We start from the raw sequence: 25,026 nt of genomic DNA on the forward strand, positions 1-25,026 counted from the left end.
TATCTCTAAACCTCTTACTGATATGCTTAAGAAAGATGCATTTCATTGGTCAACATCAGCACATGAAACTTTCAATACACTCAAAACTGCAATGACAATGGCTTCAGCGTTGGCCCTCCCTGACTTTTCAAAACAGTTCATGCTGGAAACTGATGCTTGTGGCAGAGGAGTGGGAGCAGTGCTCATGCAAGAGGGTAGGCCAATTTTATTTTTCAGTAAATCTTTGGGTCGTAAATCTTTAGCTCTCTCCACCATGACAGAGAATTCTTGGCCATTGTTATGGTTGTATAAAAATGGAGATATTACCTTTCTCATAGTAAATTCATTATCAAGACTGATCACCAGAGTTTACAATAACTAATGGATCATGAACTTTCTACTGCCTTATAACAGAAGTGGCTAACCAAGTTGATGGGATTTGGTTATATCATCCAATACAAGAAGGGTAAAGAGAATGTGGTTGTTGATGCCTTATCCAGAGTACCAATTTTATCTGCAGACTACAATGCCATTTCTTTGAGCAATGCACAGTGGGCACAAGATATTATCTCAAGTTATAAAGGTGATTATGTGGCTCAACAACTTATAGCATCCTTACTTGTGTCTCCAGATCAGCCAAAATTTTCATATTCACAAGGCATACTCAGATTCAAAGGCAGACTATACATTGGGTCAAGTAATGAGGTGAGAAATTCCATTCTCCAATCTTTACACTCTTTTGCTATTGGGGGTCACTCAGGCATGCTAGGTACTTATCATAAAGAAAAATCTCACTTCTTTTGGCCAAATATGAAGCATGATATAATACAGTTTGTGGCTACTTGTGAGGTGTGTCAATGAAACAAGGGTTCTACTTATTTTCTTAGTGGACTTTTACAACCCTCGCCCATACCAGAGAGAGCATGGAAGGATATTTTAATGGATTTTATTGAAGGACTTCCTTTATCCAATAAGAAGAGTGTCATCTTGGTCATTATGGATATACTTACAAAATATAGTCACTTTATTCCATTGAGCCATCCCTTCACAGCTATGTCAATAGCTAAAGAGTTTCTCAACAACATATTTAAGCTACATGGCTTACCAGGCTCTATAGTAAGAGACAAAAATTTTGTAAGTCATTTTTGGCAGGCTTTGTTCAAGTCATTAGGCATCACTCTCAAGCTCTCAACTGCATACCATCCACAAACAGATGGACAAACTGAGAGAATTAATGCCTGTGTGGAGCAGTACCTACGATGTATGACTAGTTCTAATCCTAAGCGATGGACACAATGGCTAGATCTTGCAGAATGGTGGTTCAACACAAACTATCACTCTAGTCTAAAGATGTCACAATTTCAAGCCTTATATGGTTATCAGCCTCCTCATCTCATTTTTCAAGCCTTGGCTACAACTTCAGTTGCTTCTGTGGAGAGTTATTTGAAGGAGAGAGATGTTATGTTGCAACTACTGAAGGAAGATCTAGAAAAGGCATAAGATCGTATGAAGTTCTATGCTGATAAGAAAAGATTGGATAGAGAATTTTCAGTGGGTGACATGGTATTTCTTAAGCTTCAACCTTATCGTCAGTCTTCTGTTGCTATCCGCAAGAACTTCAAGCTCTATGCCAAATATTTTGGTCCCTTTGCAATTCTGAAAAGAGTTGGAGCAGTGGCTTATAAGTTACAATTGCCAGTCGGGTCTCGCATCCACCCTGTCTTCCATGTGTCCCAGCTAAAGAAACAAATTGGACTCTCAGCTTCTACTCTACCATTTTTGCCTGTGGTGGATAATAATGGTCATTTTGTTGTTGAACCAGTGGCTGTTTTGGACACTCGAAACACTCTCAAGGGAAACCAGTTTGTGCGTCAAGTTCTCATCCAATGGTTCAACTCTTCTGCGGAGGATGCTACCTGGGAAGACACGGCTCACATACAAGCTCAATTTCCAGAATTTATACTTGAGGAAAAGGATTTTTAAAGGGAGGGGCATTGTCATGTACCCAACTCCTTGAGACCGAGTCGCGTGACTGAGTTGGATACAGACTCACCAGGTTATCTAGGGTAATCAGTGTGTGTAGGAATTTTATTTCCCCAAGTTATGTTTCTTGTCTCTTTTTCTTATTTGATGTATTTTGGGCCGTTGATGTCCTTTTTCTCAGATTGGTGTTTAAATACCCAATCAATGTAAGACCCTAAAATTCATGAACGAAAAACTAAATTTCTTTCAATTTTGAAGGTTAGGCTCTGCTTGCAGAGAGAAAGCAGCTTGCTGCTAGTTATCCTTGATCATTTCCATTTAGTTATACCTCAGTACACTACACTCTTTTGATATAAGATTCACTCAAACTAGATCGAAGTTTCGACGGGGATCTTTAGACTTTTTGTAGTTCTAAAGACGTCTTGTGATAATCAATTGTTAACAGACTCCGTTCTGTGTGTGATTGATCACAAGAGATTCGAGTTGATTGTGTGCAGGTGTTCATTGAAGATCTAAGAAGATTTTAAGACGAAGAAGATTTCTGATTTGGGTTCATAACCTTTGGTGTGCACAATACTTGTTTCGTCTGGAAAAGGATCCAACTATAATCGGTTTATCTTTGTGATAGATCTGATTGATTAGTTAAGTAGATCGACATCAATACAATTATTTGTGATTAAAAGTATTGATTGCAAAATCTTGACAATTACTTTGGTAATTGTTATTGGATAGATCTAAGGACCTGACAAAGGATTTTATTGGGATAAACGGAAGAGCCTTTTTTCGAACTCATATCACTTGGTTGAAAAGAGTTGTTACCAAACAGATTTGTGTTCCTTTACTGTTTGGAATACGAACCAATGGAATTGTTCCAAGTGCGTGACTTATTAACAAGTTGGAGGCGCATGGATACAGACGGAACTAGGTGAATTATAGGTTTAATTGCTTGGTCTCAACTATACAAATTTGTTTTAGATTTTGTATAGCGGCTTAATCCTGAGAGTACTCAATTCTGGACAAGGTCCCGGGGTTTTTCTGCATTTGCGGTTTCCCTGTTAACAAAATCTTGCCGTGTCTTTTACTTTTATATTTCCGTTATTATAATTAGAAGTAAAATACACAAACATTAATTCCTATTTACTTGATAGTAATACTATTGTGTTTCGTTAAGTCTGAACCTTTTATCAAGTAAACATACTTCGTTGCTGTATTGTCTAGATCTTGTATCCATAGTCAATCACACAAGTTATCCTGCTGTGTGAACCAATTAGTTGTATTGTCTCGACTCAGTACATAGACAATCACTTTCAGAGAAAGGACTTATAGATGGAAAAGTTATAGATTGAGGTACATTTGGGTACCCTCGTCTTTTCAGTCCCTTCTTTGTAAGAATCCACGAGTACTTTATACCTTAGATATATACCATCAGCCAAGTATTAACCTTCAGTGTATCTGTGACCATTTATGACATATACGCACCGAGGGGATATACCATTATTGACGTCGTCAAACGCATCAGAATGATTCAAAACATTGATATCATTGTTCCACCCAAGCTTTCCAAAATATCCATGCCAAAACCATCTATCGAAAGAAGCAACATCCTCTAAGATGACCGTGGGTGCTCTCTTTTGGCCCGAATAAAGTTGACCTGACCTGTACGTTGGGAAGGCCCCCAATTGCCAGTGGAGACAATCAATACTTCCTAGCATCCCAGGAAAACCTCGCCCAACATTCTCTATCAACAACCTTTTTGTATCATCCTTTGAGGGCCTACGTATATATTTATCGTTAGAACCATACATCAATGCATCAAGAAACCTCTTCAGATACCTGTAGATGGTAGGCGCATCCATTGCAGTATAATCTTCAATCCTATCCGGAGGAACTGCCTTGCACAAGCACTTCATGACGACAATCATTTTCATGTGTGGTGAGTGACCCATAATTCCAGCAGCATCGGTACGTTGTTCGAAGTTAGGGTTCATCTCTATAGTTTTTCTTAAGATACGAAGAAATAGTGGTCGATACATACCAAAACGACAATGGAATTTTTTTCTTCCCGTAAACACAGTTGAAGTTGAAGTAATCTTGCACTATCCTGGCATCGGCGGAGACACGGTCCCTATGAACTATTTTCCTAGATGTCACTTGAACTGGCACAGGTTGATATAAATCACGAGCATCTTGTACAATTCTTAGATACCCTAATACGACATTATCGGTGTCTGAGTCATCCATTTCGTAATTAGCCCCCGTTTTCATTCTCATAAGTGTTCTAAAATAATTCATGGAGCACCGAAATTCGAACAACGAAGTTTTGATGATGATAATATATTGATAATTGAAAGATGAAAAATGATAATTAAAAGATTGAAGATAACTGACTTGGTGTGGTTTATATGAAGCTATGTGCTCGATATTTATATGTATTGCGTCCCTAAATTGATAGATGAAAAATGGTGGAATCCGTGACCGTTGGATTCTTTTAACCGTTGAAAATCCGGTGGCTCAAAACAGAGCGAGGATCTTGTCCTCGCTTTTATTTGGAATCGTTAGACGATCAATGGTGGAAAATCGACCGATCATCAAACTTTGGCTCCAACGTTCAAATTCTTGGGCGATGAAGGATCTTTCGCTGGGAGATGTTTAAATCCTCTCTATTGTTTTCAGATGTACGATCTCAACGTGCAGAATCATTGTGCGATTATCATCATCACCCACCAACGACTCTATTGAAATTGAAAATTCCTATATATACGGCTGTTTTGGTGAAGCAATTTTCACACCAAACTCTACATATTCATCTATCTCCTGATACCTCTTTTTTTTTTCTTCAAAAATGGTTAATTTCTCCACGAAATAAGATGTTTCCCTAGCAAGAGCCATAGTCAGTATCACAAGAGATGGGATTGTCGGACATCAACAAAGGGGTAGGAGACTTTGACATCGAATTTTAACAGAATACAACAAACAATTTACAATTCCAACCACACGAACCATAACTTTTCTCCATCACAGAGCGTATATCCTTAAAAATGAGGTTAATTTGTATGTTGCATGTGTAGACCCATATCTGAGAAGTGGACCGAGCAGTTGAGACGATGAACTGAAGGTAAAAGGTCCATGAAACCATACAAAGATTATTGTATTTATATATTTGTTTATTTTGATTAAAAAATCTATTTCTAATACGTCTTACATATGTGTTGCAGTATCAGGCAAGTCAAAGGCAATATGAGCTAGGTCCGCCCACCAATGTTTGGAAATATGAGCAAGTACTCCAAGTATGGAAAGAAACTATGGAGGATGAAAAAGCGGGGGTCTAACAACCACACCCAATATTTCGCTTAGAAATCTGTATGGACTAACTCCAATATACTTTTAAGAGGATCAACTAGACAGTCAGACTCAATCTTATTAAAAGTATATCAAAGAGTTTCGCTCCTTACATCTCTGATCCCAGCAGGATACTACGCACTTGATTTCGTTAGATGATCTCACCCACAACTAAGAGTTGCTACGACCCAAAGTCGGAGACTTTAATAAATAAATTTGTATCACACAGAAAAGTCTACGGTAATAGATAAATCTGTCTCCCACAGAAATACCTACGAGTTTTTTTTCCGTCTTTTGATAAATCAAGGTGAACATGAACCAATTGATAACCCAGACTTATATTTCCGAAAAACAGCCTAGAATTATAAATCACCTCACAATAATCTTAATCGACTAGCGAAAGAAGATATTGCGGAATCACAAACGATGAGACGAAGGTGTTTGTAACTTCTTTTATATCTTGCCTATCGGAGAAATCAATCTCAATCCAATCTTCCGATTGTACTCAAATATGATAGAAACAACAAGATCAGATCACGCAACTACAGAGAAAATAGTTGGATCTGGCTTCACAATCCCAATGAAGTCTTCAAGTCGTTAACCTACAGGGTCTCGAGAAGAAACCTAAGGTTAAAGAAAAATCGACTCTAGCTAATACAATTAGTATCACACAAGAGGTGTGGGGATTAGGTTTCCCAGTTGTTATTCTCATTTATATAGTCTTTCAAATAAGGGTTTGCAATCAATGTTATCTTAGTAACAAAGCATTCAATATTCACTGTTAGATGAAAACCTGATTAGATTCAAGCTAATATCTTTCAACCGTTAGATCGAAACTTAGCTTGAAATGCACGTTTTAGGTTTGTGTAACCGTACCCAAACATGAACATTTAGTTGGTTCAATAGTAGTTAACCAAATGGTTAGCGATATGAGCACTTTCATATCAACCATATTCTTCTTTACCACAACTAGTTCAAATGACTCAAATGGACTAGTTAGAGATTTGTTCAATTGCTTAGATCTTATAGAAGTATACAAGACACAATCGAAGAAAAAACGATTTGATTCACTCGTCAATTCATGACTTTATAGCCACGGTTTGCGATTATGCATTCCTTAGTTTATATAAGTTTGAGTTCACGAATAACCGTTTTTAGAAAATAACCAACCTAAGTACGCGGACTTAAGTACCCGGAATATGTTTGTTTTCAGTTCACAAACTCCATCAGATTTTCACGGGACGTGAACTTCCGATGGTGAGCGTACTGGTACGCGGACTTTAGTTCCGGGTTTCCTGAGAAGCAAAGTGCGCATACTTTGGTTCAAGGAATAAGGACTTACACATATGTGTAACTACACAATGTTTATATCCTTACAAGGTTATATATTTTAAACTCTCATTTTAATCATTGAAACATTCTTAGAGGACGTTTATAGTTGTTATTCACAAACCTTTTTTCGTCAAAGCCATTTTCAAGTAATTGAAACTAATATGAAATTCGTCACTAGTAAAGATGAATTTGGCCAAAGAGAAAGATTACCAACACATGTTTCGAGAAATAGATAAGCGAGATAAACTCGGCTCGAAATAGAAAATGTATATAATCATAGTCTATATAGCAATACGAATTTTTTCTCAAGATAGGAGATAAAGTAGATAGACTTTTGAGTGACAGATAAGTTCAAGTCTCCACATACCTTTTAGTCGATGAAGTTCCACAAGTTCCTTGAGTAGTTCTTCGTCTTTGTATGATGATCGCCATGGAGTCTTGATCTCAACTACACTTTTTATCCTAGTCTGAGACCTAGCTAATAGTATACTAGAAATCAAGACTTATAGTTTTGATCACTAACATTGACAAACATGCTTGAGATAGCAACGCATGCGAGTTCGACCGAGCAGTGCTCTAACAATCTCCCCCTTTATCAACTTTAGTGACAAAACTATCAATACATATGGAATACAAAATAAATAAACTTTGTAGATTTTCTTCCACATGTCTGATCTCCTTGGTTCTTCAACATTAATCGAAATCTTCGTCACTTCCAAGTACTCCAATGATTCAAAAGGTTGTAAGTTTAGCATCATCGTTGTTGAAAATTCGTAGCTATAATAATGAGAAAATAAGAATTATCAATCATTGTTACACAATGTCATAGTATTATTACACAACATCAAAGTTTAATCATATCACAACTTCGACAACAATATTATGGTGATATGTATCGCTCCCCCTTAGTCAATACTTCATCTCACATGGAAACCACTCCCCCTTACATAATGACCCGAAAAACATATGTATTTGTAGTGTGAACTACACATTAATTCTCCCCCTTTTTGTCAATAAAATTAGCAAAGGTACGAAAACTAGTGGGATCCCAATGAAATTTCCATAGAGATATTTCATGACCAAAAGCAAGAATTCTATATCAACTTTTTAGATGCAATCATAAAGCCGGAGCCAAATGCTTTCATCAAGGAGTTTATAAAGATACAAGATAACCCCTATAATACTCCACAACCGCACTCCCCACAAAGATTTAGCAATTAAGCACAAGTTCAATTAAGAACTCTCCCCCATAAAATGTCACTCCCGAAAGAACAACAAGAGCGACCTTAATTTCACAAGAAAAGAAGGATTTCTTTGGACATAACAAATCACATACGAATATGAATTTGAATCCAAAAATACTCAATTAAATTAACCACAAGAAAACCCATGACTAATTTAATTGGAAATGCTCAACATAAGAGAACTTACGCAGCAACAACTAAAAGAACCAAAAGAGAATGACTAATTTAGTTGGTTGTGCTCAACATAAGAAACCTTATGGAACAAACATTGTATATGCACAAAAAATTGGATCGAAGATCGACCAAATACTGCGGAATAGACAAGGATTTGTGACTACTCGTTTTCCCGTAGTCTACGTAATGTGTACAGCTCAGAGGATCTGATACTATGAAGTATTGATACCTCTGTTGAAATGATAATGCTAAGTGATAAATGATATCTAGGATCACAATAATAACGAAGAACATAGATATAAGTAAAAGCTTCTAAGTTATCATGAGACACAAGATATAACGTGGTTCGACATATGTCTATGTCCACGGGGTAATGAGTGATTGTATTGTATTAAGTTTGTGGTGGTTACAAAGATCTTAAATGCTTCCCAAAGTAATAGAGAGAACTCAAGTAAGAGTAAATACTTAAGTTCTAAACATTAAAGAGGTATAAGCTTAAGACTAGATCTTCTCTCATAGCAATTGAATGCCTCTAGTTTGTTGGTGAGACTCGGTATTTATAGCCCCTTCTGCTCCTGGTATATATTTGCTGCCTCTGGGTCCATCGTCCGCTGATATACCTTTCTTACCAGTGGTACCTTCGTCCACCACGCACTTCTCCAGTCGTATCTTGCCACCTCAGTTGGCCCACGTTCCTTCGGGAACTACCCAACCTTAGTACAAGTTGTACCTTCGTTCACCGCCAGCTTCCGCCAATAAGGTTATGCCACTCCTTATCTCTCCACGTGCCTTGATTCATGTGTGTAGATAAGATATTAGAGCATCTAATGCTGATTGGATGCGTCTTCTACCTCTGTCCCCTCGCCAGCTGACTCTATATAGACTAGGCTTTTTCCTTCTTTATCTTGGCCGTTCACGTCTACTTTCTTGGGATGAGATAAAGTAGATCTCCGGAGGTATACCTTGTTACCCAGGATTCTCTGTTTAGCGAAGGATACACAGTTAGGTATATATGCGGCCACTAAGATCGTGACACGTGCTCCACAGAATATTGGTATTCACAGTTTGCCCCTTTTCTTTCATCTTCTACCGTTTGGTAGAAGTGGAAGAAAACATCCGTTACGCCGCCAATTTTGCACGTACCGATTGGGTGGCCCCTACATGTCCTTTCATGCAATAACTTCCCCTTGAATTTCGGGATATCCAATTTTTTGAATTTTCCAGCCGCCTATAAGAAGAGAACAAAGAGAAGGGAATTTCATTAACTTCCTTTCTTCTCCTTCTTCGAACTGTCGCCCTCTATCTTTTCATAGAGATTTTCTTTTGCTGCTAACTGTTCTTCTTTTTTCTTAGATTCTCCGCATACTTTGGCTCCACTGCATTGATCGTACAAGTAAGTGTTACTCGTCTTTGGTCTTGATTTCCTCCATGTTTTCCTCTATTGCATCACCGTTGGACTAGAAGATTCATTGATATTTACTTCTTATGCTTGCATGTGAAAATCCTTGCTTTATTTCACTTGTTTGTGTCGTATGGGAAGTTGGGTTTTGTTCCATTTTGATTTCTGATAATGGTTTCGGCATGATAGCTTCTCGCCTGTAACTTTGATCATGCGATCAAAGGTTTTTGTTTTTGTACCATGACATGTTCAAACTGGTCCTTTTGGTTGGTTTATAGAAAACCCATTCCCAAAGTTTCCAGTTTCTTCCCTTGATTTGCTTTCGAATGCACTGTAATTTTTCGGCCGCCATTGTTGATGAAGTTCTTCTTGATGGTGTCATGTACAATGAGGATTCCAAAGAAACCTACGCGGAAGGGGTCGAAGGTGTCTTCGTCGACTGATCCTCCTCCGCGAATGGATCATCCTGATGCTACGCTATCTCCTCCTCCTGAGGATCCTGAGGCGTCTGCGAGAGCTGATATGGCTACGGCTGTTGAGGAGGCTACGGAGCCTGATGCTGAAGAGTTTTCCATTGAGGATATTCCACCTCCTCCTTCTCATTATGAACTGCAAAGGATGACGCTTGGCGACAAGGATATCTATTCCCATCTATCTTTGTCTGAGATTGCTAAGTCCTTTCGTCTTCACAAGTCTGAGATTTTCTTCTTCAATGGTCCCGATGTTCTCACCGAGTCTCTTATTCGAGATTTTTCTTATAATGAGAACCATCTTTTGATTAGCGTTAGCCAACTGGCCGCATGTATGCTTCTTCCTCTATATAGTAGAAAGGATCCTTTCTATTACGACGTTTTGTCCACTAGAGATGACCCGGCGAATAAGACCCAAATACGAGGAGTTTACCAGTATACTGGTAATTATTGGCGTGCTCTCCGTAAAAGCTGGTACCTTAGCAAGCAAAAGACCACTTTGAAGTCCTATGACCCCTTTGCTGAAGGAATGTCTAAACAGGAGGATTATACCCCTGCCAACTTCAATGCCACATATGCTGATGCGATTCAGAAAAGTAATCTTATTCCTTGGAGTGTTGATCCTCGTCGCATCCATGTTACCGCTAGGCAGCTTAGAGAAGGCAACAACCTTCGCTTGCTGGAGGAGATTGATAAGACTGGTTTGACTACCATACCTTATTCTGCTAGGCTGCCTTTGCCAAAGGCTGACCGCATTCGTCTAGATCATGATGATCGTTGGGCTCGTACTCCTCTTCATGTAGTTGGTCCTTGGGCTTATGGTTTCACCACTGCGGATCCTTCAGTTCCTCGTTCAAATCGTTCTTTGCCTGAGAAGTATGACGGATATCAACCTTGGATTTTTAATCATGCTGCTTCTCATGAGGTACCTTTGTTGTTTAACTCCTTCGTCTTGCTTAGATATCTTCATCTAATGAGATGCCTTTATTAACTTTAATATCTTCGTTTTGATGGTTTTCTTTTATAGTCTTCCCCCGCTTCTTCTGCTGGGACCGCTCCAGGCTCTGCTGGTAATTTTGTGGCCACAAGGACTAGAAAGAGGAAAGCTTTGGTTGAAAGGCCTGCGGAGGTAAGTATCATACCTTTGCGCTAGTATAATCCTTAGCACCTTGCCCCTGATCCTTAGCTGACGTGTGTGTTTCTATGTAGTCTTCTCAGCAGAAGGGTAAATTGAGGACCGTAATTGATCTTGATGCTTTGGATGATGACCCTAAGGCCGTTGTTGAGGGACCTGTTGATGAAGATATGGAGGACATCAAGGATACTGGTTTTATCCCTCATTTGGATGATATTGAGGAGGATTTTTCCAAGGATAACCCTAGCCCAGTCCGAGCTGCTTCTATTGAGGGTGAGAACCTTATTATTGGTGTCGGTCCTCGGTTGGTCGAACCTGTTAGTGTTCAAGATCCTGCACCTACGTTTTCTTTGAATATGCCTTCGTTTTCTGCTCCTAGCAAGGCTTTGCCCACTGTTTCTGCTGCTGCTGGAGCTACTGTTGTAGCTTCCAAGAGCTTACCTTCGTCTCCTGCTACCTTTCTTCAGTTTAGCGGTTCGTTTGCTAAGGTTTTTGCCCCTTCGGCTAGGGCTGGTAGCTCAGATTCCCAGCAGAAGAAAAAGGTTGTGATTTCACTAGCCAGCTTCTCCTTCAATGCTGCTCCTTCCTCGCTAGGGAGTACTCAGTCTGTTTCTACTACCCCCGTTAGTAAAGATGTTGGACCTCCACCTTCGTCACCAGAGTGGACCGTACTGGGTAATCTTCCTTCTACTGGTGACATGGATTTGGTCGGCTCTCAAGCTCCTCCCTCTGTTCCTAGTTCTCCCACCATGCCATCCCTTCGTCGTGGTGAGAGCTCAGCTGGCTTTCCCCTTGCTCGTGTGCTAACAAACGAGGGTGCAATTGTTGAATCTAGCCAGGGTCGGTTGACGGAGAGTTTGTGCTTAGGTAGTTCTGATGATGCTATTCTTGAGGCCATCCTGCGGGATTCCAAGGGTCCCTTTTCCGTAGGAGTTGATCACCATCGTCTTGGCAGTTCTTTTGAGATAGCTTCGCGGCTTGACGTGCTGTCTGCCCAATACCGTGCTGCCAAGGACTTGTTCTTTGACCCTGATTGCCTCCGCTCCAGTCAGATCTTCGGTGAGATCCGCAGGGGTAGAATTCAAGAGATGGAGGCTTTCATGGATACCTACTCCAACTTCCTCCCTCGCCTTTCTGCGTTTTCAGTAAGCGATTCTTACCTTGTTTTCTTTTTTCTTGATTTAAACTTTCGTCTGCCCTCATATTGCTTTGTTTGCAGCTTTGTAAACAGATCGATGTTGGTTATACCTTATTCAAGGTTTATAGGGCTAAGTGCACTCATTTGAGTGCTCTGTTGGAGCGTGCTCGCTAAGAATATGCCCTTGTTGTCGCTCAGCAGCCTTCGTCTAGTGATGCCACTTCTGCTGCTAAGATATCTTCATTGGAGGATGATCTGAGGAAGGCTCAGAGATCTCTGGAGGCTTGTTTATTGGATCTTGAGAGAGATAACAACGCTTCCAAGGTTGCCGAGGATGGTCATAAAGCTTCCGATACTGCCTTAGACACTGAGTCTTCTAAAGCCATAGGTTCGTTTCTCCTTCTCCTTATCTTTTCTTTAATTTCTGGTTTCATAACCCTAAGTCAACCTTCGTCTGCCAGCCGACAGATCTAGTGAACTTAGGAGTCTACGGGATCAAATGACCAAGTTAACCTCCGACGTTTGGTATTATCCAAAGAAGTCTGATAGGCTAATGAATGTAACTGTTCATAATGAGGCCCAACTTTCCCTTGAGTCTGCCCATAATGCAGATTTAGTAAAGAAGATGGCTTTGCTCCGTGAGGAATGTGACGAGGCTCTTTGTTGGAAGGAGAGTCTCATTTTAAAGCAAAGGGAGGATATTGCCTTAATTGAGAAACGCCTTTCTTCTCAAGAAGTTACCCGCAAGAAATATCATGCCGATTTTGAAGATGTTTGTGCTTCCTTAGCTAAGGTTACTGCGGAGCGTAATGTTTTGACTTCTGAGGTTTGTACTCTTTAGAACAAACTTATCGAAGCCAGCTCCATGCCTTCTTCCATGTCTCATGCATCCTTAGTAAAAAGGTTTGAAGAGTTAGAGATGTGTACCAAGCTTTTTCCTCTGAGAATGCTTCACTCTGGATAGATGTTGATGATCTTCGGACGGAAAGGGATACCCTTGTGGAAGACCTTGAAGCTGCTGAGGTGGACCTTGTTGAGGCTCATCAGTTTAGAAGAGTCCCTTAGCCATGCCGGAGGTAGATTAGGAAAATTATTTTTTTCCGTAGCATCCTTTGTATATTTAGCTCTTTGTTCTTGTTGATGATACCCTTTGTGTCTGCAGGCCTCCAAGAGCAGTTGGTGGGTGCTAAAGCCAAGATTAACCGCCTTGAGGACCAGATATCTCAACTGGAAATATCTCGCCAGTTTGATGCTGCTGCTAAGTTTAAGGCTTAGGCGTTTCAGCAAGCTAATGATCATCTTAGCGCTCAGATTAGGGAGCTTCGTCAGAAATCGGATTCGGACCTAGCGGCGTAAGTTTCCCAAATGGAGGCGCAGTTCAAGCGTTCTTTCATTGACTATATTAAGAATGCTTTTGCGGAGGCTGAGCTCCAAGCTGAGGGTGTTGTCTTCCCTCGCCTTCCTTTCCCATGATTGTGCTATGCTGACCTTGTTTTCAACTGAACTCCTTTGATGTATTATGCCCCCAGCTGAGGGGCCTTTGTTGTCTCATTTCCTTGAAACAATGCTTCGTTATTTTTTGAACCTTCGTCATCTGCAACTTTGAGATGTGCTAGTTTTATTTTGGTAGTACTTATTTTAGTACCTTTGTTATTATATATATAGACGTATTATGTCTAATTATTTGCACATTCAAGTCATCACAAGGTGTTAAGGTGTTTTTAACCTTTGGTGGAACATTCATCATCCTACCCAAGTATCCTTTGTCCAGAAGGTACCATGGTGGCGAGGGATCCTACGTGGGTAATGATTTTCCTGTAACCCTACGCGTTCAGCGATGGCTGCTTTACTTCGACAAGGTATCTCTCTTTGTGGGATATATTGCTTAGTATTTGCCTTTTAGTGGGATTCATTTCCCCTTAGGATCCGAGATTGACATACGCACAGTGACGCCGTGCCTTGCCTCATCGTCAATTCTGACGGAGGATGTCTATTCTAACCCAATTTATGTTTGATCAATCATGCACTTTTCTTAGCAAAAAGTTTCTTTCGTTGATTAGTTAGGTTTGTAGTACCTTTGATCAGGGATAGAACATGGTGGCCATTTCCCGTTCCCTTCTTCTCCTAAGTGATAACCATTCTCTTAAGGGTAGTACTTTTTTAGGTACATCGCATTCCATGAGTGTTGCAATATTTCTCCCTTGAGATTCCTTAGGTAATATGAACCCTTTCCGGCGATATCGTGTATAATGTAGGGTCCGTCCCATGTCGGAGCCAACTTTCCCCACTTTTTCTTCCTTTGATATGGCGGTATTTGGCGTAGTACGTATTCCTCCACCACAAAGTTTCTAGGAATTACCCGTTTGTTGTATTCACGATCCATCCTTCGTTGGTAGTTTACCATCCTTTGCAAAGCTACTTCCCACCTTTCTTCGAGGTCATCGAGCTTCTCTAGCATGAGGTCTGTTGTTAGATTCTTTTCCCATGCCTCTGTCTTGGTTGTTGGCAGCAATATCTCTGTTGGAATGACTGCTTCGGCTCCGTAGGTTAGCAAAAACGGAGTTTCTCCCGTGGCTGCCCTTCTTGTGGTGCGGTAGGCCCATAGGATATTGTGTAGCTGTTCGCACCATCTTTTCTTGTATGCCCCCAGCTTCTTCATTAAGTTCATTGCTATCGTCTTATTGGTGGCCTCCGCTTGTCCATTGCTCTTAGGATATATCGGAGTAGACTTGTTTTTCTGAATGTTGAAGGCGTTAAAGAGCATGTCTATGTTCTTCCCTTCCAACTGTTTTCCATTGTCGGAGACTATGGCCGCTGGTATTCCGAACCTGCAAATGATTTTCTCAAACAAGAATTTAAATACATCCGTGTCTCTGATTCTTGCCAAATCCCTTGCTTCCACCCATTTGGTGAAGTAATCCGTAGCTGCGATGAAATATCTTCTTTTTGATGTTCCCTATATCAAGGGTCCAACAGTGTCAACTCCCCATTTGGCAAATGGCCATGGACCGATGACCGAGTTAAGCTCTGTCACTGGTGCTTTAATCTTCCTGGCGTAGCGTTGGCATCTTTCACAACACCTAGCTACGTTCTTTGCGTCTTCGTCCATGCTTAGCCAATAGTATCCTTGCGTTTTAGCTTTGATTACCAAGGATCTTCTTACGCTATGATTGCCAGCTTTTCCTCTGTGTATATCGTGCAGTATTCTTTTACCTTCGGTTTGACATCGCATCAAAGGTCCAAGAAATGACCTTCTATACAGTATTCCGTCTCGTAGGCTATACATTGCTGCCTTTGATTCGAGTTTTCGGGCTTCTTTGACGTCTGCTGGTAGGGTACCTTTATCAAGGTACTGGAGAATTGGAATACTCCAATCATCTTCGGCTTCGTCCTCATCACTTCTTTCTGACATGGGTTGATCTTTGTCAGATTCATTGGCTTCGCTGTCAGGTTCATCAATTCCTTCAAAATTTTTTTCTTTTTCTGCTTCCCTCATGGCCCTGGTCTGGACGGCTAAGGCTTCTTCGGGGGCGGAGGCTATTCCGTCTATCGAAGGTTCGTAAATCCTCCCAATTTGGACTGAGGTTGTATTCCTGTCTTTCGACATTGATGATATGAATGCTAAGGCATCTGCGTGCCTGTTGTTCTTTCGGCATAAATGTCTGTACGTGACTTTGTTGATCTTTTGCGCATGCTCCTGCGTTAGCTTTAGGTACGAAGACAATATTGGATCTAAAGTTTGATATTTGAGCTTTATTTGTCTAATGACCAATTGTGAGTCACTGGTCAAACGAACATCTGACAAGCCCAGCTCATGTGCCAAGCGTAGGCTGTGTATGACTTCCTCATACTCCGTGATGTTGTTAGTGTATTGCTCGAATTCTAACCTGAATGCATAGATGAGTCGGTCTCCGGTAGGGGTTGTTATCACAATCCCTATTCCTGTGCTTTCTCCGTTTGAGGATCCATCTACGAATATCTCTCACCTTCGTAAGTTCTGCGGTTCTAAGAGGTCTTCGGGTTCCGGCTTTTCTTCTTCCATCCTTAGGATATCGTCTATCTCTACTTCGTCGTTCAGAGGTAGGTCCGCAAAAAAGTCCGCCAGAATTTGTGATTTTCCCGCCTTCCTGGTTTCAAAGATTATATGAAACTGTTTGATCATGACATTCCATTTTTCCACTCTTCCAATCTTCTCCGTGCTGACGAGGATTTGACTTATTTGGGCCTTCATGAAAACTCGGATGATGTGTGCATCGAAGTATATCCTTAGCTTATGTGTTGCCACTACTAAGTCATATATGGGTTGTTCCACCTTTATGTAGTTTCGCTCTGCTGCACTGAGTGTCTTGCTGATGTAGTATACGGGCTTTTCTCCTTTCCCTTGGTCTCTTACCAATACTGCGCTCACAGGGTAGCTTGTTGCCGCTAGGTACAGGGTGAGTATTTCACCTGGCTCCGGCTTTTGTAGGATGGGTACTGATGCTAAGTACTCCTAGATCTTGTGAAGAGCTTGTTCACACTCTTCGGTCCATGTGAACCTGCTTCCTTTCCTTAGTGTGTCAAAAAATGCTTTGCATTTATCTGATGATCTTGATATGAATCTTCCCATGGAAGCTAAAATTCCATTCAGCTTTTGAACTCCTTTTAGGGTTTGCGGAGATGGCATCTCCATTATTGCTCTGACCCTTTCAAGGTCTACTTCGATTCCTCGCTTGGTGACCAAGTAACCCAAGAATTTTCCTGAGGTAACTCCGAACGTATATTTGTCTGGGTTCACCTTCATGTGGTAGCTCCTCATGGCTTCAAATATCTCCCTTAGGTCCGAGAGATGGTTTTTTGCTTCTTTGCTCTTGACGAGCATGTCGTCTACGTAGACCTCCAGTATTTTGCCTATCCATGGCTTGAAGATTTTGTCTACTAATCGTTGGTATGTTTCCCCCGCGTTCTTTAGTCCAAAAGGCATCCTTGTATAGCAATACAAGCCTCGTGGGGTAAAGAACGCCGTATGCTCCTGATCTTCTTCCGCAAGTGCTATCTGGTTATAGCCTGAGTATCCATCCATGAAGGATAGTCTTTGGTGACCTTCGGTTGCGTTGACCAGTTGGTCAATATTTGGAAGTGGGTAACTGTCTTTGGGGCACGCTTTGTTAAGATTGCTGAAATCTATACAGATGCGTACACCTCCGTTCTTCTTTGGAACAATGACCATGTTGGATATCCATGTGGGATATTTGACTTCTCGTATGAATCCATCTTTAAGTAGCTTTTGCAATTCCTTTTCTACCCCTTCATGGTAGATGTCCGACACCTTGCGTATGCGTTGTTTGAAAGGTGGTATCTCCGGTTTGAGCCGAAGGTGGTGTGAGACCAAATTCGGATAGATTCCTGGCATGTCCTCCATTGACCATGCAAAGATATCTGCGTAGTCTTTTATTAGCCTTTGTAGTTGCACTTCCTCTTCTTCTTCAATTAAAGTCCCGATGTTTAACATCTCTGGCTCTGCCTCCGTTCCGATGTTGACTTTCTTTGTTGTTTCTATCGGTGAGCAGAATGGAGGAGTACTTTTCTGTAATTGTCATTTGGCGGAGACGTCTGCGCCTGGAGTGGCGGAGGTGATTGTCTCCGATGCTGAGACGGATTTGGGTGCTAAGGGGGCTACGTTCTGCACTTCCTTGGTATTTTTCTTGCGTCTCTTTCTTTCATGCTGTTGAGCATCAGTTCTTTCTTCGTTGAGCCTGATTTCCGCTAATTTGCATAGCCTTGCGTCCTGCTGGTCGCCTTTGATTTCCATTTCACCCATGGGTGTAGGAAAACTTAGGTATTGGTGATACGTTGAAGCTGTGCCTCGTAATCTATGGACCTATAGCCTTCCCATGATTACATTGTAGGACGAAGGTGCGTCAACTACACAAAAGCGTGTATTGGTTACTAAGGGTCCTACGTGTACCTGCAAGACAATTTCTCCCTTTGGTATAGAGACTGCTCCGTTAAAACCATATATAGTGCAAGTGGAAGAATCCATTTGCTCTGTTGTCAAACCCATGCGTAGGTAGGGTTCGTAAAATAACACATTTAACGAACTGCCCCCATCTACGAGGACCTTCGTAACATTCCATCCATGTATTGGAAGAGTGATCACTAGTGGATCGTTGTGCATTTCAACCTCCTGGTTGATGTCCTTTGTTGATAAGGTTAATGGTGTGGCCATCCATTCCTCCCAAATGCTAGTGGGTGGTCCACTTAGCTTGAACACTTCATGAGATTCAATCTTCTTTCTGTTTCGAGCTAACTCGAGTATGTGTTCGAGTACTTCGTCTTGTCTTCCATTAGAGAAAGTGATCATGTTGATGTATTTGTCGTCTTGAGGTAGTTATATCCTTTTCTTCGGATTCTCCTCAGTCTCTGCTGGCTGGAGTAGTACGTACTCCGTGAATTTACCTTCGTCAATGAATCTTTGGATTACATTGCGTAGGTGGTAGCATGCATCGGTGGGGTGTCCGTTGTACTGGTGGTACGCACAGTACTCCTTAGATTCCTTCGTCTTTTCTGGCTGCTTTCCCTTAGTATTAGGGTAAGGAAAGCCTGGCTTTGCTCCCTCTTTGCTTAGGATGTGAGAGAAAGTTGTATTCAACTTTGTGTAGACTTTATCCGTAAATTCTTCCCTGACTTTGCCTCTTTTTCCGTCTCCGTATTTGGATCATTTGTCTCGAGAGCTGGTCCTGCCCCCGGTTTCGCTTTGTCGCTTAGGTATCTCCGGAATTGGTTCCAGAGAGTTGGTTCGCTGTGGAGTTTTTGATGTCTTTGCCTGTGCCCTGGGGTTGTCCTTATGGATTTCTTCGAGCCTGATGTAACGGTCTTGTGAAACCCTGAGCTCGCCTTCGGAATCGAGGGCTCTGTTGTGAAGCTCCACGAAGATAGCTGAGGTTCTATCGAGCCCGTACTTATAGCAGTTTATGCTAATCTCTGGATTGACTTTGCCAATTGCTTGGCATGTCTTTTGCCACCTGTCTGTGTACTGCATCAGTGTCTCCCTGGGTCCGATAGCTAAAGCAAATAGCGTATCTAACCCTGCCTTTGTTGATCTGTTGTACATGTATGTCTCCAAGAACACCGTAGACAATTGCTCGAAGGAGTCAATGGAGTTTGCTGGTAAGCTGTCATACCAGGTTAGTGCTGATCCTGTTAAGCTTGCTGGGAAGTACCTGCAAAGTACCACTTCGTTTCTTTCCCAATGGGCAAGGACACGAGTGTAATGCCGCAGATAGGTTGCGGGATCTGAGGTACCGTTGTATGATTGGAACGTAAGTACCGGGCATTTCGGAGGGATTGTTTCCCTCAAAATGCGAAAAGATAGCGGTGACGTGGTTGCCTCTTGTAGTACTTCTTCTAGTCTCCCGCGTGGCCAGTTTTTAGGCCTTGGATCTCCTTCCGTATTTTCTCCATTTGTTCCATGACCATGCTCACATTGTGAGCATCTTTGGACAATGCTTCGTCGTAGTAGCTTTGGGGGGGGTTGTATGTTGAATCCGTCTTGTCTGGATCATGGTGTGCTTTCTTTGCTCCCTTAGGTGGATTCGTCTTTGGTGGGTTGAGATCCACCCTTCGTCTTCCAGAGATAGCTCCGTTTTCACGCCTCTTTTGCGGAGGGTGAGTTTGGGAACCTTCGATTTGTATATCTAGCATACCTTTGAGATTCTGGTTCTCATGGGCCATCTCGTGCATTGCATCTTCAGTTTCCTTGTTACGGAGTAACAAAGCTGCTATTTGTGCCGCCATTTGGTCTTCGTTGTGGGCTCCACCTCCCTGAGGAGTACTGTCGGCTGGATTTTCATAGTTTTCCACTCCTTCCTCTACAATTTGCGCGTCTGGATCTACCTGAATGGGAGTTAGGTTTCCCAACCCTCGTCCCGTTAGGGCTAAGGTTCTGGGTAACCCTGCATTGGCCGCAGGTGGCTTTGTAGTTGTAGCATGCTCCGGTAATGGCATGTCGTAGATTGGTTGAGCTCCCGATGTTTGCCCCATCCCTTAGGAAGGAATATGTGGTTTGTTAGCAACTGTTCTTCTTGATATTTCACTTTGTCCGTCCTCCGCTTCATTCCTTTAATTTGTTTGAGACGGCTTTTGGGATCTCCATCTTGTGATAGCTGGGCGCGAGTTTGTTGGTACATCAGCTGGTTCTGCATGCCTTCGGATTTGTTGATCCTGTAGTCACAGAAAAATCGAAAAGATCTGCTACCTGGGTACCTTCGTTAAAAGTAGCTATTAATGCTCTGATACAGAAGACTGTTAAGCAGCTTTTTCATAAAAGGGAATGAATTAATGTTTTTGACAGATAGGTATTAAATGCTTATGATACCCTTGGAAAATGCAACCTTAAAACGTCGAAAACCAATGAAAAAGGGGTGTCATATCTTGCGAAAAACAAGGTTACTAAATGCGTTAGAAGATCTTTTATCCTTAAAACTCGACTGAGATTCCTCTGTCAGTCAAAGGTTCTCAGATCTATAATATGCTCTGTTTAAGAAGGGATGTTTTAATATAAAACAAATATTTTGGCGTTTTGTGAGTATGTTTTTTGAAAGATTTGTTGTGGATCTGTAATGAGGCACGTTTTTAGAGGCTATGAACTCCAAAACATACACAAATAATGGATGGACGAATCACTAGAGAGTGAGATTCATCGGTTAAACACAGATCCCTTCGTTTCAGAAGATGCATAAGTAAAATGTAAAATTGTGCCTGAACTCAGGTCCGTGATCAAAGCACGGTGGGCGCCAAACTGTGACTACTCGTTTTCCAGTAGTCTACGTAATGTGTATAGCTCAGAGGATCTGATACTATGAAGTATTGATACCTCTGTTGAACTGATAATGCTAAGTAATAAATGATATCTAGGATCACAATAATAACGAAGAACATAGATATAAGTAAAAGCTTCTAAGTTATCATGAGACACAAGATATAACGTGGTTCGACATTTGTCTACGTCCACGGGGTAATGAGTGATTGTATTGTATTAAGTTTGTGGTGGTTACAAAGATCTTAAATGCTTCCCAAAGTAATAGAGAGAACTCAAGTAAGAGTAAATACTTAAGTTCTAAACATTAAAGAGGTATAAGCTTAAGACTAGATCTTCTCTCCTAGCAATTGAATGCCTCTAGTTTGTTGGTGAGACTCGTTATTTATAGCCCCTTCTGCTCCTGGTATATCTTTGTTGCCTCTGGGTCCATCGTCCGCTGATATACCTTTCGTACCAGTGGTACCTTCGTCCACCGCGCACTTCTCCAGTCGTATCTTGCCACCTCAGCTGGACCACGTTCCTTCGGGAACTACCCAACCTTAGTACAGGTTGTACCTTCGTTCACCGCCAGCTTCCGCCAATAAGGTTCTGCCACGCCTTCTCTCTCAACGTGCCTTGATTCACGCGTGTAGATAAGATATTAGAGCATTTAATGCTGATTGGATGCGTCATATACCTTTGTCCCCTCGCCAGATGACTCTATATAGACTAGGATTTTTCCTTCTTTATCTTGGTCGTTCACATCTACTTTCTTGGGATGAGATAAAGTAGATCTGCGGAGGTATCCCTTGTTACTCAGGCTTCTCTGTTTAGCGAAGGCTACACAGTTAGGTATATATGCGGCCACTAAGATCGTGACACGTGCTCCACAGAATATTGGTATTCACAGGATTCATCCTATTTTCCACCACTATTTGCACAATGACATACAATAGACACAATCCTTGTAAACAAAAGTTTTATCCTTTCTTCCATCAAAAATATGAGATAAAAGGTGTTGGGCGTCGTAACCACAACAAATTAATAAAGATATTCCTCACTAATTAACTGGTAATATAGCGGTAGTAAGAGATCGTTCCCACAAAGAGCTGTGTAATTGATAGGTTATTTGTATTAGCAAAACAAAGTAAATAACAAAGGGGGGTTTTGGTTTTAAGATTAATAAAAAGATAATAATAAAAGAAAGATGATCAAGGAATCCTTCGTCGTTACCAAGCGATAACTGGATTAATATACTTATCTATTGTTCGTAAGAACCATTCATCACCAACCGTGGAATAACAGCTAGCTCAGTGTTATCCCCAAAACTCCTTGTACCACGGATACGGAAGCTCTCCAATATCAGATTCTATTCAACTGAACCACCAAGTAGTAGCTCACTCAAGGTGTAATCCAATGAATGCTTTAAGCTTTGTGAATTAGGTTAATCCCAGTAGTTAAACTCTTAGCTCAAGGTTTACTTGCTGGTGTTGTATTCACACACGATTGCTCCACAGAATCCCTCTGTAAGGTCTCGCGATTTCTACTTGTGTAGATAGTTATTCGACGATTACTTATCTCCTAACTTCCACTAGCAATAGAATGATCAATAGACTAATCTAGTTGCGCACCCAAATCAATCTAAGAATCAATCATAAACCCTAGATATATTAAACACAAACGATGATGATAAAAACTCTCAATAGGTTTGTATTATTAATAAAGCTTCACGCTTGGAAAATTGAATTCATCCTTAATCAACAAAAGATTTAGCTACTCATATTACAAAGAAGATGAATAATGGTGGTTTCCCCCTAAAGGGGTAAACCCTAGGTTTTTATGTAGAACTTGTTATATGAGACGATTCTTTTTATGATTACATAACCTAATACCCTTTTTATAGGTTTACATTGCTTGTCCTTCAAGTATTTAGTTAGGTTTAAGAATCCGACCCGAAAACACGAACTAATGACTCCAAACGTGCCCTTAGGCCTTCCAAGGTGTGAATACACGTTTCCCATTTGCTAAGTGCGTGAACCCAGTCCGCAAACTTCAAATTCCAGCAGATATTTTCAGAAATAAGTCTGCGAACCCCGTCCGCAAACCCAGTTCGCGGACTTCACTGTCTTCGGTATTCAATGGAAACTGTTTTGGCCACAACTTCTTCATCCGAACTCGGAATGACCTCATTCTTTTTATCTTTCAATTCTCTTCAAGATGATGATGATAAATCCTTAATTTGAATGAGTTAAGATCGGTCTTTGGCCTGCGTCTTGATTATGAGCGTTTTGCTCCTTTTCGTCGCACTTCTTCCACTTCTCTTGGACTTGGGCGCTTGGATACTTGGGATACTTCTCTTCTTAGCTCTTTTCAGCACTTTGTAGATCCTTTGTGGATGATTCACCTATTGGAGGCAAATAAGAGAAAATCAAAGTAATAATACGAAAATATGCAAGAATAATAGCTAAAGCAAGTATGGAATGAATACTAAAATCATATGAATTATGCACTTATCAAATTCGCCCACACTTAGCTTTTGCTAGTCCTCGAGCAAACTAAATAAAACTAATCCTAAATACAACAACTCCATGTCGTGAGGATACAGTTACTCTTAGCATGAATAACAGGCCTTTAAACCCCTAGGTGTCCCTAGTGGACGAGTTATAGTCTCGTGAGGGTTTACAAGAGGTATACCCTCAAAACCTAGTCCAATCTTTCGCCTTGGAAGAACCTCTAAGGATAGACACAAATAAAAGAGCCAAATAATTAGCTTGCATAAGTTCTTTAGCTACAAACATCCCACATACATTCCAATCCGCACACACAAGCAATTACTTACGTGTGACATTCAACCTGATTGCAAAACTTTACTAAGATAGTCATTGTACTTGTTGCAACGTTTATCACAACACTCGCATACTGAAATCACATGGATATATAAGAAAATGGAAATAGAAAAGTGAAGTGTGCAAATGTTGACTTAAGTAAAAGATGTTACCCACAATACTTGTATGAATGTCGTCAAAGGAGATTTATTTATAGCGCACTAGTTGAGAGAAGCACCCATTTAACTCGACCACATGATTAAATACTCTAAGCGCATGTTCCTTTTCAGCAAGTACATGATAGTTTCCTTGGATCCTGCACTCCACGCTTGCTTAGGCGACGGAGACATGGACAACGTTTCACACATACTGCTATCAAAGTGTCAAGAACCTCATCAATAGTCTTTTTGACTTGCTATATAATGATGATATGGTTTTTTTTTTCATCGACTATGATTATCCGCGATTCCGGACCTATCATTTATTAGTGTCGAGAAATGAAGAGGAGCCTTATTTATATATATACATTTTTTTTTTCTTTTTTCTTTTTTTTTTCTATTTTTCTATATTTTTTTTCCGGCTCACTCTTTACTATTTAAGAGTGTAAGACAATTGTCTTATGGGGATTTTATATGAATTCAACCAATGATTACCTTGCTACAACATCCACGGCAGTATCAGGATCCCACCAAATCACTTTAGAGAAACATAAAACTGCAAAGATAAAAAGAAAGTGATTCAGTAATGATTAATTGCGAGGATGACTCTTTCAAACGACTACCATAGCTTATTTTTGCATTCAATTATGAAAGTAAATATTTAAGGATTGTGGAATGATAAAGTGGAACTCAATCTATAGCCGTAAGAACTGTTTCAATCTTAAAAGGTTTAGAATGCCATCCTAATTAGTTCATAATTAATTCCAAAAAATAGAGTCTCAAGAATGCAAGAAATCAAAAAGTATTATTTATTTATTATTTTGTTATATGCAAACCAAACATGCTTAACTACTTCCCCACACTTAAACTCAACATTGTCCTCAATGTTCAAAACCGAAAATTTTGATTTCTGACATAATAGCCCTGAAAAACTCAAAAACTGTACAAATGGGTAGGGAACTAGGAAAAACATCTTAAATGAAAGTTGTTCGCCTATGTCTTTTCTATAACTTGTAAAAAGTGCACAGTGTTTCGGTAAACGGTCTGACTTTTATGGCCTCCGAACTGACT

General features: G+C 40.7%; 2 protein-coding genes across 2 annotated transcripts; both read right to left on the reverse strand.

Moving 5' to 3' along the window:
• Positions 1-3,398: 3,398 nt before the first annotated feature.
• Positions 3,399-3,950, reverse strand: LOC113331596. Its single transcript, XM_026578295.1, has one exon. The coding sequence runs from the start codon at positions 3,948-3,950 to the stop codon at positions 3,399-3,401; it is 552 nt and encodes a 183-aa protein (XP_026434080.1).
• A 10,996-nt stretch (positions 3,951-14,946) lies between these two features.
• On the reverse strand, positions 14,947-15,800 carry LOC113331597. Its single transcript, XM_026578296.1, has 2 exons — positions 15,168-15,800; positions 14,947-15,021 (listed from the first exon to the last, which is right to left on the reverse strand). Exons 1-2 carry the CDS (start codon positions 15,798-15,800, stop codon positions 14,947-14,949), a joined length of 708 nt encoding a protein of 235 aa, XP_026434081.1.
• Positions 15,801-25,026: the final 9,226 nt, after the last annotated feature.

This window comes from Papaver somniferum, unplaced genomic scaffold (genome assembly GCF_003573695.1).
Source record: "Papaver somniferum cultivar HN1 unplaced genomic scaffold, ASM357369v1 unplaced-scaffold_125, whole genome shotgun sequence".
Classification (NCBI taxonomy): Eukaryota; Viridiplantae; Streptophyta; class Magnoliopsida; order Ranunculales; family Papaveraceae; genus Papaver; species Papaver somniferum.

Bases quoted from the DNA above. Each gene is read 5' to 3' on its own strand.
- LOC113331596 (XM_026578295.1), bottom strand. From the start codon at position 3,950: ATGAACCCTAACTTCGAACAACGTACCGATGCTGCTGGAATTATGGGT.
- LOC113331597 (XM_026578296.1), bottom strand. From the start codon at position 15,800: ATGTCGAAAGACAGGAATACAACCTCAGTCCAAATTGGGAGGATTTAC. The intron at 15,022-15,167 runs GTTGGACCCTTG...AATCATTTGCAG, and splicing joins CCAAATGGGGAGTTGACACT to GTTCGGAATACCAGCGGCCA.